This window comes from Prunus mume, linkage group LG2 (assembly GCF_029339155.1).
Source record: "Prunus mume cultivar Tortuosa linkage group LG2, ASM2933915v1, whole genome shotgun sequence".
NCBI classification, from domain to species: domain Eukaryota; kingdom Viridiplantae; phylum Streptophyta; class Magnoliopsida; order Rosales; family Rosaceae; genus Prunus; species Prunus mume.
Genome location: NC_142699.1, coordinates 25,676,620 through 25,689,392, shown reverse-complemented (window position 1 = coordinate 25,689,392; position 12,773 = coordinate 25,676,620). Strand labels below are relative to the sequence as shown.

Below are 12,773 nucleotides of genomic sequence, written 5' to 3'. Positions count from 1 at the left end.
TTTCTTTTTTCTTCTTTATGATTTGCTCCCTACCCAACCTAAGGCATCTTCATTCACTTAAGTTCCGAAACCCCAACCCAAAATGGTTGATCTCCAAAATATCCTTTTAAGCTAAGAAAATTATGCTAGTTCAGTCTCCCGACTATCTAAAGAACTCCAATAACCTGACTGTGTGTTGACTTCATCCTGAATGTCTCGACAGTATCTTAGCTAGCAAATTCATTTAGCGAAGATTCTATTGAGATAACAGATTCAGTATACTTTTGTGCAGACATTACAAAACTCTATGGCATGTCAAGTGACACGCACATGAAGGAGTAACCTCTCTATCTCTCTACTCTATACACTTTTTAGTTTTCTTTTCAAATGCTTAATATCACTAAGAGAGAAAATCTGAAAAGTTTCCAACTGACCATCCAAATTCTAGAGAAAATCTTAAAGAATAAAATTGTAGAAAATTCTACAAATTTGTAGAGAGGAACAACTACTGTGGTATAAAGTGAATCCTCTTGTTCGGGGGTGTGGGGGTGGATTTTTTGCATCTAAACAACAATAATGGACATTATCAAATGAGGACTTAAGTTGAAGATTTATGTCCTCATTCAAATGCCTCTCGACACACGCACACATGTATTTACAATATACAGATTGGATCAGGAGCAGATGTCTTCAGACCACACTTGAACGGTGGTCTTGTGGATGAGATTAATTTTAGAAAAGAACATACACATATAATTATACCTGTGGTTCTTTCTGCAGTTTGCTCAATATACTATCCAAGTCTGTGTGCATTCCTTAGCCATCTGAAGTTAGTTTATTTATCAAGTGTAGTATTGCTGAGGCAGCTTGTTCCTGAATGCAAACAAAGAGATTAAAGTCAGTCAGTTCTAGCTGTTTGCCTGCAAGCAAATAAATAATGGGGCATTTCAAAATATATAAAGGAAAAAGAAATTGTGGATGCATTTTTCAATGTTCAAGAACCAAATGAGTAACAGAAGAGAAAAAAAGAAAGGGCAGATTGCAGGAAGATTTTAAAAAAGAAATACTTGATCAAATTAGGCAGCAATTCACAGAGGTCAGAAATATATAGAGTAATATGAGTAAATAAGCATCAATCGTTTTTATTTATTAAACTATCTCCTCTTGAAACAAATAAACCTGCACTGCTTGACATACACAATGGAAGACTGCTCTCAATGGATAACGTTGAGACAGAAACGAAAAGCTGCACACTTCGCTTAGTATGATGAACGAAAGTGCAAAGATACCGTATCGTATTTGCAAATACTTTGGAGAGAGAGAGGGGAGTGTTACTGGCAGATAATATATAGATCAAAGGATCATTTCTCAAACACAAATTAATCCTACTTAAACTGCAATCCCAACGATACATAAAAGCATGTCTACCCCTGAAAAAATTGACGCATAATCACCAAGTGTCTAAGAAAAGGAAACCATCATTAATCTGTCCCCTGTCACCATAACTTCTAAACCACATCTTTAAAGGTTTTAAACTCATTTAAATAAATAAAAACCAAGATGGGAGCTTAACAGAAAATAAAAAATAAAAAGGCAGAGAGGAACTTTGCCCATAAAAAAGTGAGTAGAGAGATATAGCAATGTGGTTACACAATCATGATGAGTGTATAAAAAACATTTTTGATAAAAAAATAACTGATTATGTAATTAATCACCAAATAGCATAACACACAGTAAATTCATAACCCTGCACCTTTACTCTTGGAATCGAATGTTGGTCAAGTGCAGTAACTAGTGCAGGCACAATCCTCAAATGATGGAGAATGTGCATTGCCTCAATTAGGGTTATAGGCAGTTGCATAAATTAAAAGCTGCACAACAAACTCGAGAATGGGGATCTTGGAATGACTTCAAAATAACGGTCGTAACTTGTTCCAAATAATTTTTCATCAGTATCTGCAGTAAGGAATGGGTTGAGAGACACTGAAGATTTAATACAATCGTGAAATAGTAGTTACTGGATACTAATTAAATACTAAGTTAACGCAAAGCTAGGCAAAGCTATTACCATTTCGCCGGAGCACTCCTTTGCAATCACTGCAAGCATAGAAATTCCTGTGTGACGCTTCTTCCAATTGGAAGCATCCATGTACTCCAAGAACAACTCAAAAGCAATGGGGGTCATTGTCTTTTCACCTAAGGCAGTTGAAATTTTTGTCAGGTATGCAATTCCAAGGTCTGTCTTCCCGACATTCGCACCCTGGTCACTTTCCTTGTTGTAACATGCACAGAGAAGCAGTTTCATTGGGACTGTGAGCAGCCTAACCAAAGTCTGATGCGGCAACCCCCTCATCGTAAGTGCCAAATCGCTTGCTTCTGCCACGGTTAGCAAGAATTTGTGAACAAACACTTTGGTTCCCTCTGTCACATGTTCACTGTCTGCTATCTTAAGCACGTCAAGTACTAGTTCATTAAGGTATGGCTTCAAGAGTCGTGGCTCTTCCATTACCAACATTATTAACTCTTTGAGAGCCCCGCGAGCATAGTCTTCTTTCAAGTGACTTAACAAATTAAACAGTCCGACCATCATCCCTCTCAAAAGGTCATGAAACCAATTCCGCCCTGATGAATTTGAAAACAAATTAATCAAACTAACCACAGCACTAAATGTGGCGACCTGAATATCGGCATTTTCCGAATTCAACGTACTTAAAAAATGCTAAGTATATAGGTTCAATGCTAAGTACACTTTTGGCAAAAAAGCAAGCACCCACAAAGCAGAAAGTTGAAACCTTTCAGAATCCGACTGAAAAGATTTCAACAAATACTCAATGAATTCTGGCCATTCATTGCCAACCCCAGAAATCTCTGATGCCAGCAATGGCACAGAGTATCCTCAAAGTGGGCAATGAACCCTCTTCTTGAAGAGAAACAAGAAAGTTGTTCTTCATGTTAATTTGAGCATTCAAAGACAACCTAGGCCAAAGGTCACAAAGCACAAAACGAAGAACCAGGGCTGACCTGGCACGAATGTCAGCAGAAGGGCCTTGCCTGATCACATAGAAGAGCTTTATGAATACCAAATCTGGGAAGTGCTTTCTGCAACAATGGAGAAGACTATAGGCTTGAGATCGTTGGGGTTCTTGGGGGCTGAAGAGATGAGAGAAGAGGGTCTCCATGGGCTGCACATCTTTGGAACTTAGAATGCCGAAGGCTTGTGTTTGCAATTGCTTTACCTTTTTGGGTTTTCAAAAATCGTCATATCAAATGTGGGTTTGGCGGAGAAATCAATCAGAAAAGCAGAATCCGCTACAAGTTGGTCATTGACGGTCCATTTTTGCTGATGTAATCATGGGTTTGGATTATGAGACTTGAGACACAAGGAAGCTAAGAACCAGAGCGAAAATGGAAGGCTAAAAGGAGGAGCTCTGCACTCTGCGCTACCCCTATGCAAGGTTTAATATTTTTCTTCTTCTTAAGAAAAGAATAAAAGTGACTTTTGATCCTCATAGTTTATCTCTTTTTTATTTTTCGCTCTTATAGTTTTAATTTGGTCAATTATACCCGTGTAGTTTCATAATTATAGTAATTTAAAGATAAGTCACAAATTCTGTCAATTTCTTTCACGACGTCAGAGGTATTTCCATCCATTTCTAATTTAAAAAAATTAGAAACTCAAATTTAAATATTTTTCTACTCACAAACAAGAAACAAGCAATTGATTTGTCGTTGAAATGAAATTCCAAAGTGACCAAATTAGCAAATAATAATAAAAGCATTGACCAAATTGAAACCAAGGGACGATAAGTGAAAAAAAATGTCAACTATAGGAACTATAAATGACTTTTAGCCTAAGAAAAAATAATGTAATATAACAGAAATTTTAATTTATTTCAATTGATTGCTTTATTGGAAGAAAAAAAAAAACAGTTTTGCACCATAAATCTCCATTTATTATTTTGCGGACCTTATCATATAAATAAATTAGGTCCTCAACTTGTTTAGTTATTATTATTTTTAAATATTTTAGTCCTATTAATAAATCAGATTTTAATATGAATATGATTAATAGGATATAGATTGTGATTCAATTTTTTCTTCTATTTGAATTGTGCTTGAAATTTGACTACCCATCAACCTAACAAATAAAAAATAAATTAGAGATAATCCAACCCAATTTGATATAGTTATCTTTTACAAATATTACAAATGTGTTTAAGGGATCATAAAAAATAGGTCTCCCAAAAAATCCCAGCCGCTCTCTCCCTCTGTGAATCCTAAAGGAAAACTCCATAAAAGGGAGAGAAGGAAGGAACTGTGGGGGAGATGGGATCATTGATATTGGGATTTTTACTTTTTATTGATCGGGTCGGTTTTCATCAACTCAATTTTTTTGTTTTTTGTTTTTTGGGTCTGAACAATTGTCTTTCTTTCTTTTATGAGTTTGTTGCCCCTCGATTGACAGGAATTGCCACATTTTGTTCCCTTCTTTCTTTCTTTTTTCTTTCTTTTGTTTTTTTTTTTTTCCTGAAAATGAAAATTCCCTTTTGGCCTGAAAACATTTTTCTTTTAAAATACAAAGAAATTATTGTAGTCAAAACTAAATTGGAAACTCATTATTAGTATTACTACCTTACAACTCAATTAGAAACTCACAGTTGCAACAAATCTTGATGGTAGTGATGCAAATTGCAATGCAACATTAGTGCTTGGGCCTGTTTTTGCACAGCCGAGATTAATGCCATATTGGGCCAATTCATGACTTGGGCTTTTGACATTGACTAAATATTCTGGCCAATTTATGGTAAATATTCAAGGAATCATTATTATATGATGATTTCCTATATTTAAAGGGATATTTATGAGGGTTACTTGGTGTAGAAGACAATCAAGTATTTAGATTGACTTTGATTTGATTTTGTAGTGGTACGGTTGTAAAATGCGAGTCCTTATTTAGTTAGAATTTTGGTTCCTTAATATGTTAGGATTTTGATTACTTATCTTTATTTAGTCATATTGTAATTGAAATTTATTTCTTATTGTAATTTAGATTTATATTTTATGTTATTAGGGTTAACACATATTTGTATTTCTTTATATTGCATACATATTTGAAAATTTGCCCCACTTTATTCGACTGTGTTGACATCCAAAACTTAACAGGAATCCTAATCCCACAAGAACACTCCGTCTAATATATATATAAACTATAAGAGAATAAAGGCCACAGGGCAACATCAGCTACAAGATACGCATTCTTTCTGAATTGGATCTGTTCGATCGAATTACGGTCTTCTGGGACAGGTAAGTTATTTTATTTTTATAACCTTTTTTTCTATCTGCAAGTCTGGACATAATTTTATTTGATACAATTATAATTTCTAGTTTCGATTTGAACCATGAATTATGTAATTTATAAAATTGATTTTATATATGTGCGTTGTTTCCTGGCTTGAAAATGTTTGGTTGAGATTTATGATTAATTCTTGGCATAACTTGTTCTCCTAAATTCTATTAGACATGCAACTTGTATTGATTGGATTATGAAGCCCAAGTTGATTAGGTCCTGTGAGTCTACGACCAAATTATATGACCCACTTACTTGGGGTAGGAATCAGGATTCAGAAACTTGTTCCTTAGAGCTCAGCTAGCTAGGTATCTTTGAATAAAGAGATCATGAATTTTGGTAATTTGATGATTTTGATTCATTTTTATTTTATTTCTGGTATAAGCAGTATCCCCGCAAGAGCAGCATCAATAGGAAGAAATGGGTGATACGCAGACAATTATTAGGAAGAAATGGGTGACACTCATAGGCAGCAGCAGCAATAGCAACAGCAGCAGCAGCAGCAAGTGGTCGAAACATGTCCCAGATGATATCATGCAACCGATTCTACAACTGCTATGCATATTCGATTATGTTCGGTGTCGCTCAGTATGCCGTTCATGGCGAGAGTCTATTGATAGGGCAATTGCCGGCAGATGGTGTCGTCCTGCTCCTCAACTTCCATGGCTTGTATATCGTCAGTCCATGTTTTCATTTTGTCTTTCAAAGTTTTCATTTAAACGTCAGCATAATATCAAATTAAGTCTGCCGAATGATGATGACCATGATGATTATGTTGGGTCAATCGAGGGGTGGTTGATGAGAGTCGATTGGACTGGATCCATAATTACCTTATTGAATCCCATCTCAGGTGGCCGAGTGATGCTTCCACGATGCAAACATGAGGTCACTGCTCCTTTCATCAGTAAAGTTGTAGCCTCCTCGGTACCAACCACAACAAGCCCATCATCTCTTGTTGTGGTCTGCCTTTCCACGAATGTTGAAAAAACGAAAGTCTGTAGACCCACTGATTACACGACGACGCTGGCGGTCTGTAGACCCACTGATAAATCATGGACCCGAATTGAAGAGGGCCTCAGCTTTGAAGATATAGAATTCATCGATGGGAAGCTATATGCTGCAACCAACAACCCGTCGGAGTCTTTAATAGTGTTTAAGTTTGACACACATAATCATGATGATCAGCAGCAGCAGCAGCAGCAAATCCAATATAGGGCTGAAAGGTTGGTTGTACTTGACGACTCCGGGCCAGATCGTGTGAGGTTCGAGCATATATTTAGGATAAACAAGAGTCGTCTTTTCCTTGCAAAAGATTTCTCTGCATCAACGGAGTTGTTTATGATTACTTTTCCAGACAATTTTCTAGACGAGAAGCTGTTGCTATGTCCACATGATTATGCTGAAGAATTTCAAGTTTTCAAGCTGGCATTCGATAATAATGCTGCTGCTAATAATGGTCATCCTCCACCTCCTCCTCGATGGGTAGAGATTGTCGGATTTCGTGATCGGATATTGTTTCTATTCCAGAAAGTCAGGGAATACCTTGACGACGTTGACACTAATGATCTGCTTAATAATGATCTAGTACACGGCATCTGTACATGTATAAATTTATTAAGGCAACGAGCCGTATGGCTCACCCCAAATCCTTGGTAGCACCCTCTACATCCTAATAAAAATGGACTCATATTTAAGCACCGCTTTATCTTCTTGTATTTCAAGGTTTCGCTTGCTTTGTTTTTGTTAACACTAGTATAGCTGCATCGTTGCTCATTGTTCTAAGGCACTTTTTTTTCCTTTGTGCATTCCACCTATTACTGTAATAAAAAACAACGAAAATTTTGGACTCCCCCACTTGCTCTCTGTCTTCAGCAGGTTGAATCAGCGGAGCACTTGTTGTTCCTATGCCCGTAGACAATGGCACACTGGTTTGGTGCCCCTTTTTCCTAATAAAGTTTATCCTAAACCAAACTCTAAAACTAAAACTATAATTTGTTTCTCATCTTCCTCCTTATCACTTGGCTGACCCTAAACCAAATCCAAACTCTTCCAAATCCAATACACCAGAAATTATGAATCTATGAAAATCTGGCAAAACAAAATAAGAAATTGCTTGCTCCTAGTCTTACTCCCAAATTCAAAGCTCGCCTGGTTTGTTACTAGTACTAGTGCGTTGCAGAAAAAGAAATTCTGAGATGGATGAGGCAGGAAGGCAGGCAGGCAGGCACCTTCAACTAACTTCAAGAATGTAAGAACAAGGCTAGGCTTCTCAAGCTGGGTTTCTTGAGATTTGTAAGCTATTGAGAAAAGAGATTCTGAGCTTAAAAAACAAAAAAGCTATCATAGTAAAAACTAAATTGGAAACTCATTATTATTACGCTACTGTTCTAACAAATTTTGATGTCTCTGTGACGGTGATGCAACATCAAGTTTTTTCTTGCCATTAAATTCAACAAATTTTGATAACGTAAGATCTAATTTCCTTTATACTAAAAGATTAATTATTCATATGTCCTTGTTTTAGGGGATTTTGATGGTCTTGAAGATGTTCAGTCAAAAAAACCGACAGCCAGCCAGCATGCTAAAAAGATATCTTCATGTTAAAAGTTAAAACTGTACAATATATAAACCTTAAATTACACAAGACATCACTAAATGTGGTGGGATCTGGGATGGGAGAGAAATGACAGAGTATTCTACACAAGTTTTCTATTATCATTAAGACATGATATCTATAGCCAAAGATCAATGCCATTCTATTCCTCCCAATGTGGTAGAGCCCACTCCTTCCCATACTTCATTGAGGCCTACTTCTTCATTGTCAATGCCTTCCCTGTCGCAGTCCCACCAGCCACAGCCATTTGCATCTGCTACCACAAATCAGGAACCAAAATTACTAAACAACAATAACAACCTTATACACCTCAACCTCAAGAGACAAAACATAAAAGGAGAAAAATTGTGCTTCACAGAGAAACATGAAAAGATAACTTCTGATTCAAGATATAGCATACTAACAGTGATTATAAACAGGTCCTGCTTTCTCCTTGCTTACAGAACTCTCATTCCTTCTCCTTTTCTGGTAGGCTTGTGGTTTTGGTTTTGGATCACCTCCAGCCACTGTAAATGTTTTCTTACAGTGTGTTTGCCACCGCTGCCTATTTGAAAGAGAAAGGCGGGTTGGTAGGTCAGATTTAGAAATCAAAGACATAAGTTGGTTAAGTAGGAAAACTATAAAGTTTTAGCTGGAACATAAAGGTGGTTACGCGGATCCACAGAGGAGCAAGAGTGGTCAATTGACCCCCGAAACCCTTGAATCCGCCTCATGAGGAAAGAAAATTGATCCCTGCAAGGGCTGGATGGCTGAGCAATTCATGCCCTCCATCTGTTCGAGGAAATGCCTGAAAGGAGAGCAGCACCTTCAGCGCAGCAAGCAGATCTGCGTGCAGCACGCTCCTCCTATTTTTTTTTTTTTTCATCTTTTGCTTCACCTTGAAACGACACCGTTCGTTTAAGTTTTTTTCCTTTTTAAAAACATATTTAAAAAACAAGAGGCAGCAACCTGCTACTATCCGATAAACCCCACAATCCCCAATACATTAGATAATTCATATGAAATATACTATTCTGTTTCCTTTGTTTTTTTCTTTTCCCAATCTTGCTTTTTCTCTTATTTTATAGTTAATTTTTTAATTTTTTTGTATATGTATATATATATATATATTTGTTCCTTTTGCTCTTTACTTTGTGTTTAGTTTTTATTTTTCATTTTTCTTTTTGCTTACACCATATGCGAACTTGGTAATGGCAAGGAGGTCTGACAAAACTGCAATGAAAGATACCAATTTTTTCAATGCTCACGGTGCTGCTTCGATAGTAAATGTGGGATTTCGTCTGCTATAGCAAGGAACCAAGAGTGTGCCACATTGACTGTTCAAGTCGCATCCTTGAAGGATGAAGTGCTGAATTGCATAGGCTCCTCAAACATGCAAACCGACATATAGAAGCACTAAAAAAGAAAAATCGAGACTTTGCTGAATTGGTGGTCTTACAAACTATTGTATCAAGAAGAGACAAATAAGGATTTGAGATGAAGAGATGCAATTCTCTTTGATAATGAACATGAGTATTCTTTATGGTTTTATCTATTAACTATGAATTAAAATATTATCGTTTCATTTAGATGAGTCTATTTTGTATAAATTTTTTTTAACCTTTTACACGTTGACCCCCGGAATTAAAATTCCTGGATCCGCCACTGATTACAGATGATCTTACTAGACAAACTTTTAACATCTCAAATCTTGCTTCTAAATCAAACAACCAATTGCGATGTATATTCTACTTTTGTGCTTTATATGCTAAATAAGTAGAAACCAAACCAACTAGAACATGATGTATATTGTATAGTTGTGGTGTGTGGAAAATAACAATGAAAATTACACATATCAAGACATAATACAAAGGAAAAAGAAAACTGTGCTTGACAGAGAAACATGAAATCACCATTTCTGAGTCAAGATATAGCATACTAACGGTAGTTATAAACAGGTCCTGCCTGGTTTCTCCTTGCTTATAAAACTCTCATTCCTTCTTGTCTGGTTGGGTTCTGGATCACCTCCAAGCATTGTGAAATGCTTTCTTTCAATGTGCTTGTCAACCCCAGCTAATTAAAAAGAGAAGGGCAAGGTGTGGTCGGTTAGAAACCAAGGACATAAGTCGATCGTGTAAGAAAAAAAGTTTCAACTGTAATATAAAGGTGGCTTCCGTTGATTTTACTCAATAAAAAATTTATACCTCGAGTCCTACTGCTGGAAATGTAATATATTGTGGTGTATATGCTCAAGCACGATGTCTTAAAATTCCCTAGAATGGCCAACTGATTTGTTTCTTAATACTCAAACACCACGACAGGATTGAAATACTGTAACAATCCTGTAAGCAAAAAATTCCAGAATACGCAGCAGAATAAATTCAAATAAAAATGCAAACAATTGCACAAGGGACACACGATATGTTGACGCAGTAAAAAACCTCAAGATGAGGAAAACAACTGCGGGCACTATGCCGGAGAACAAATCACTATGAGAAAGAATACAAAAAGGTCTTACAAGTCTCAACTCACAAGACTAAGGCTCACAAGGCAGACTTGCCTACTCGCCTTTGCTACTCAACCCAACCAGCGATCTTGTCTTCCTTCATCAACAAGAGATGGCACAACTTTGGTCTCGGCTGCTCACACCTCAAGGCACGATTGTTGATCACCAACATGCATAATGCTCATGAACTCACACATATATGAAAAGAAGATTATTTAATCACTCATGGAGGCTAACAAGGAACAGCCACATGAGTTTTCAATATGAACTCTCAAAAACCTCTCTGCAAAATATTTTGTCGTTCTACACTTTTCAACGTTGCAGACACACAAACAAAAAGGCTAAGTTCCTTTCTTTTATTACACGCTTAAAACTAGGTCAGAGACCAAAAAAGGCTTTTAGCAAAAATGGGCTTTTTAACAAATAAATTATTTCTTTAAAACAAATAAAGCCACTTAATTAAAAACCCAGCCGTAAAGACAAAAGAGCCCTTTTGCTTAAATAAGCACCAATCTAAAGAATATAAAACCATCGTTAAAAACTCATTGATGTCTGGCACTGGATTATATAAGACTGAAATCATATATCAGTCATGTACATCTTACAGCCACTTTTGATGATCAAGCAAATATGAAAATATGAATGCATGGATGCAAAACATACCTTGGCATTGTCTCTGAGCCACACTGATCCAGGATAGCAGAATGTCACTTGAAAACTGTAGGTTACACTCAAAGACCTACTCTATGTTTTTGTAACAGGAAATTGCCAATATACCAAAAATTGGTCCTAACATCTCTTCAGCTCATTTGTCCATCTTTTATGTTTCTATTTCACTTACAAACGTTTCTCAGTATTCTTGAATCTTCCCAGAAATTTTTGTCACTAATTTATGATAATCCTTTTACATTGCAGTTAGAGCAATCTGTGCACTGTGTTGATGTGAAAAAGTGGTTCTGCACTTTTGGGCTTAACTTAGTGATGTCTGGGCTTTCGGAATGCTCTTGGGCCTCAGTAGAGCGTGATCCTGCAAAATAAGGGTCCGCTCGGTAAGACATAGAGCACCAGTTTGGTACCGGCCGAAGAAATCCATGAACCATGTTTGGTGTAACACATGTTGGCAGATACCTATAAAGATGTCTACCCATGAACCATGTTTGGTGTCTATGCATGTTCCTCAGATGTTTCCCTGGGTTTACATTATTACATGCATGTTCATGAAATGATGAATCTTTCACATTGGATGTTATCTTTCAGATTGCTACTCAATCTTATACCAACATAGAGAAACTTAAGCAATTCTGCAATTTAATTTTTTATCTCTGTGTCGAAAATTCAGGCCTATTAAGGAAACTAGCACCTTGATTCAGACCTGCATCAAATGCACGTACATCCTGCACCCATATGGGTGGAAAAGTTCAAATACATACCTAAAAGGCCTCGGATATGTGAACCCCCTGTAAATACATATAGTCAAAGAAGTACTTAACACCTTGGCGGGGCCTCATTTCAATTCCCACACTATATCTACGCTCTCCAACCCAAACTTTGTTGCAATCTATTCTATATTTGTACTTATTTTAAAATTAATATTGTATACAAATCTTGACTAAAGCCTCGGTCTCTTTCAGATTTTCTTAAGTTTTCGTTTTTCCCGTGGACATGTTTTGTACATTTTCTCTCTTCTTAATGAAATTCTGTTGTAAACATGGGCTTAGTTAAGTTGGCTAGAGTGGATGTTCTCCCACTCTGCACCCGAGTTTGAATTCCTTTCCCAGTAATTTAGGTTAATTTAAAGTAAAATATTACTTGTATAAAATAAAAAAAAACATTATGTTGCCTATAAAATAATAATAATAAAGTGAGAGAGACCAATATTTACTAATCTCTACTTCCTATATGTAGTTTATTATTGTAAGTCATGTTTGGACATTGAATATTAGTTTCCAGACTTTTCAATCAACCTAGATTAGCAGATAAGTTAACTGCTTGAAAAACACCTACCTGCTAGCTATAGTCCTCTCCTTTGTGCTATTACAAGCTTGAAACTCTAGCTTCCACTGATCCATCTCAAGTCAACATACTCAAAACACACTTATTTTTCAAACATAATATTACATATTATTAAAATACCCTAATTTAATTTGTGACTTATAGCATAAACAGCATATTGTATTAGTATTGTAGCCCTCTAAAAACTATTGGAGAATCGGTTAATTAATAGGGTTGATTTCATTTGAGCAAGCATCTAGCTGGTTACAAATCCCAAAATCATGTTTCTTCCACTCTAAAATTGAAAAAGAAAAATCCTATAATGAGTTGAATTGAAACAAGCCGCTTCTATCTAG

The 12,773-nt window shown here is 36.3% G+C and overlaps 2 protein-coding genes and 1 pseudogene across 3 annotated transcripts; 1 reads left to right on the top strand and 2 right to left on the bottom strand.

Moving 5' to 3' along the window:
• Window positions 1-421: 421 nt before the first annotated feature.
• On the bottom strand, window positions 422-3,221 carry LOC148919912 (uncharacterized; annotated as a pseudogene). Its single transcript, XR_016123553.1, has 3 exons — window positions 2,048-3,221; window positions 1,733-1,935; window positions 422-852 (listed from the first exon to the last, which is right to left on the bottom strand). The product of XR_016123553.1 is annotated as an uncharacterized LOC148919912 (transcript).
• A 1,905-nt stretch (window positions 3,222-5,126) lies between these two features.
• On the top strand, window positions 5,127-7,271 carry LOC103343539 (uncharacterized). The gene is made up of 2 exons (XM_089044405.1): window positions 5,127-5,283; window positions 5,715-7,271. The coding sequence occupies exon 2, from the start codon at window positions 5,747-5,749 to the stop codon at window positions 6,980-6,982; it is 1,236 nt and encodes a 411-aa protein (XP_088900531.1). The 5' UTR covers window positions 5,127-5,283; window positions 5,715-5,746; the 3' UTR covers window positions 6,983-7,271.
• A 668-nt stretch (window positions 7,272-7,939) lies between these two features.
• LOC148919911 (uncharacterized) lies at window positions 7,940-8,843 on the bottom strand. The gene is made up of 2 exons (XM_089044406.1): window positions 8,345-8,843; window positions 7,940-8,196 (listed from the first exon to the last, which is right to left on the bottom strand). Exons 1-2 carry the CDS (start codon window positions 8,535-8,537, stop codon window positions 8,072-8,074), a joined length of 318 nt encoding a protein of 105 aa, XP_088900532.1. The 5' UTR covers window positions 8,538-8,843; the 3' UTR covers window positions 7,940-8,071.
• Between the last annotated feature and the right edge of the window lie 3,930 nt (window positions 8,844-12,773).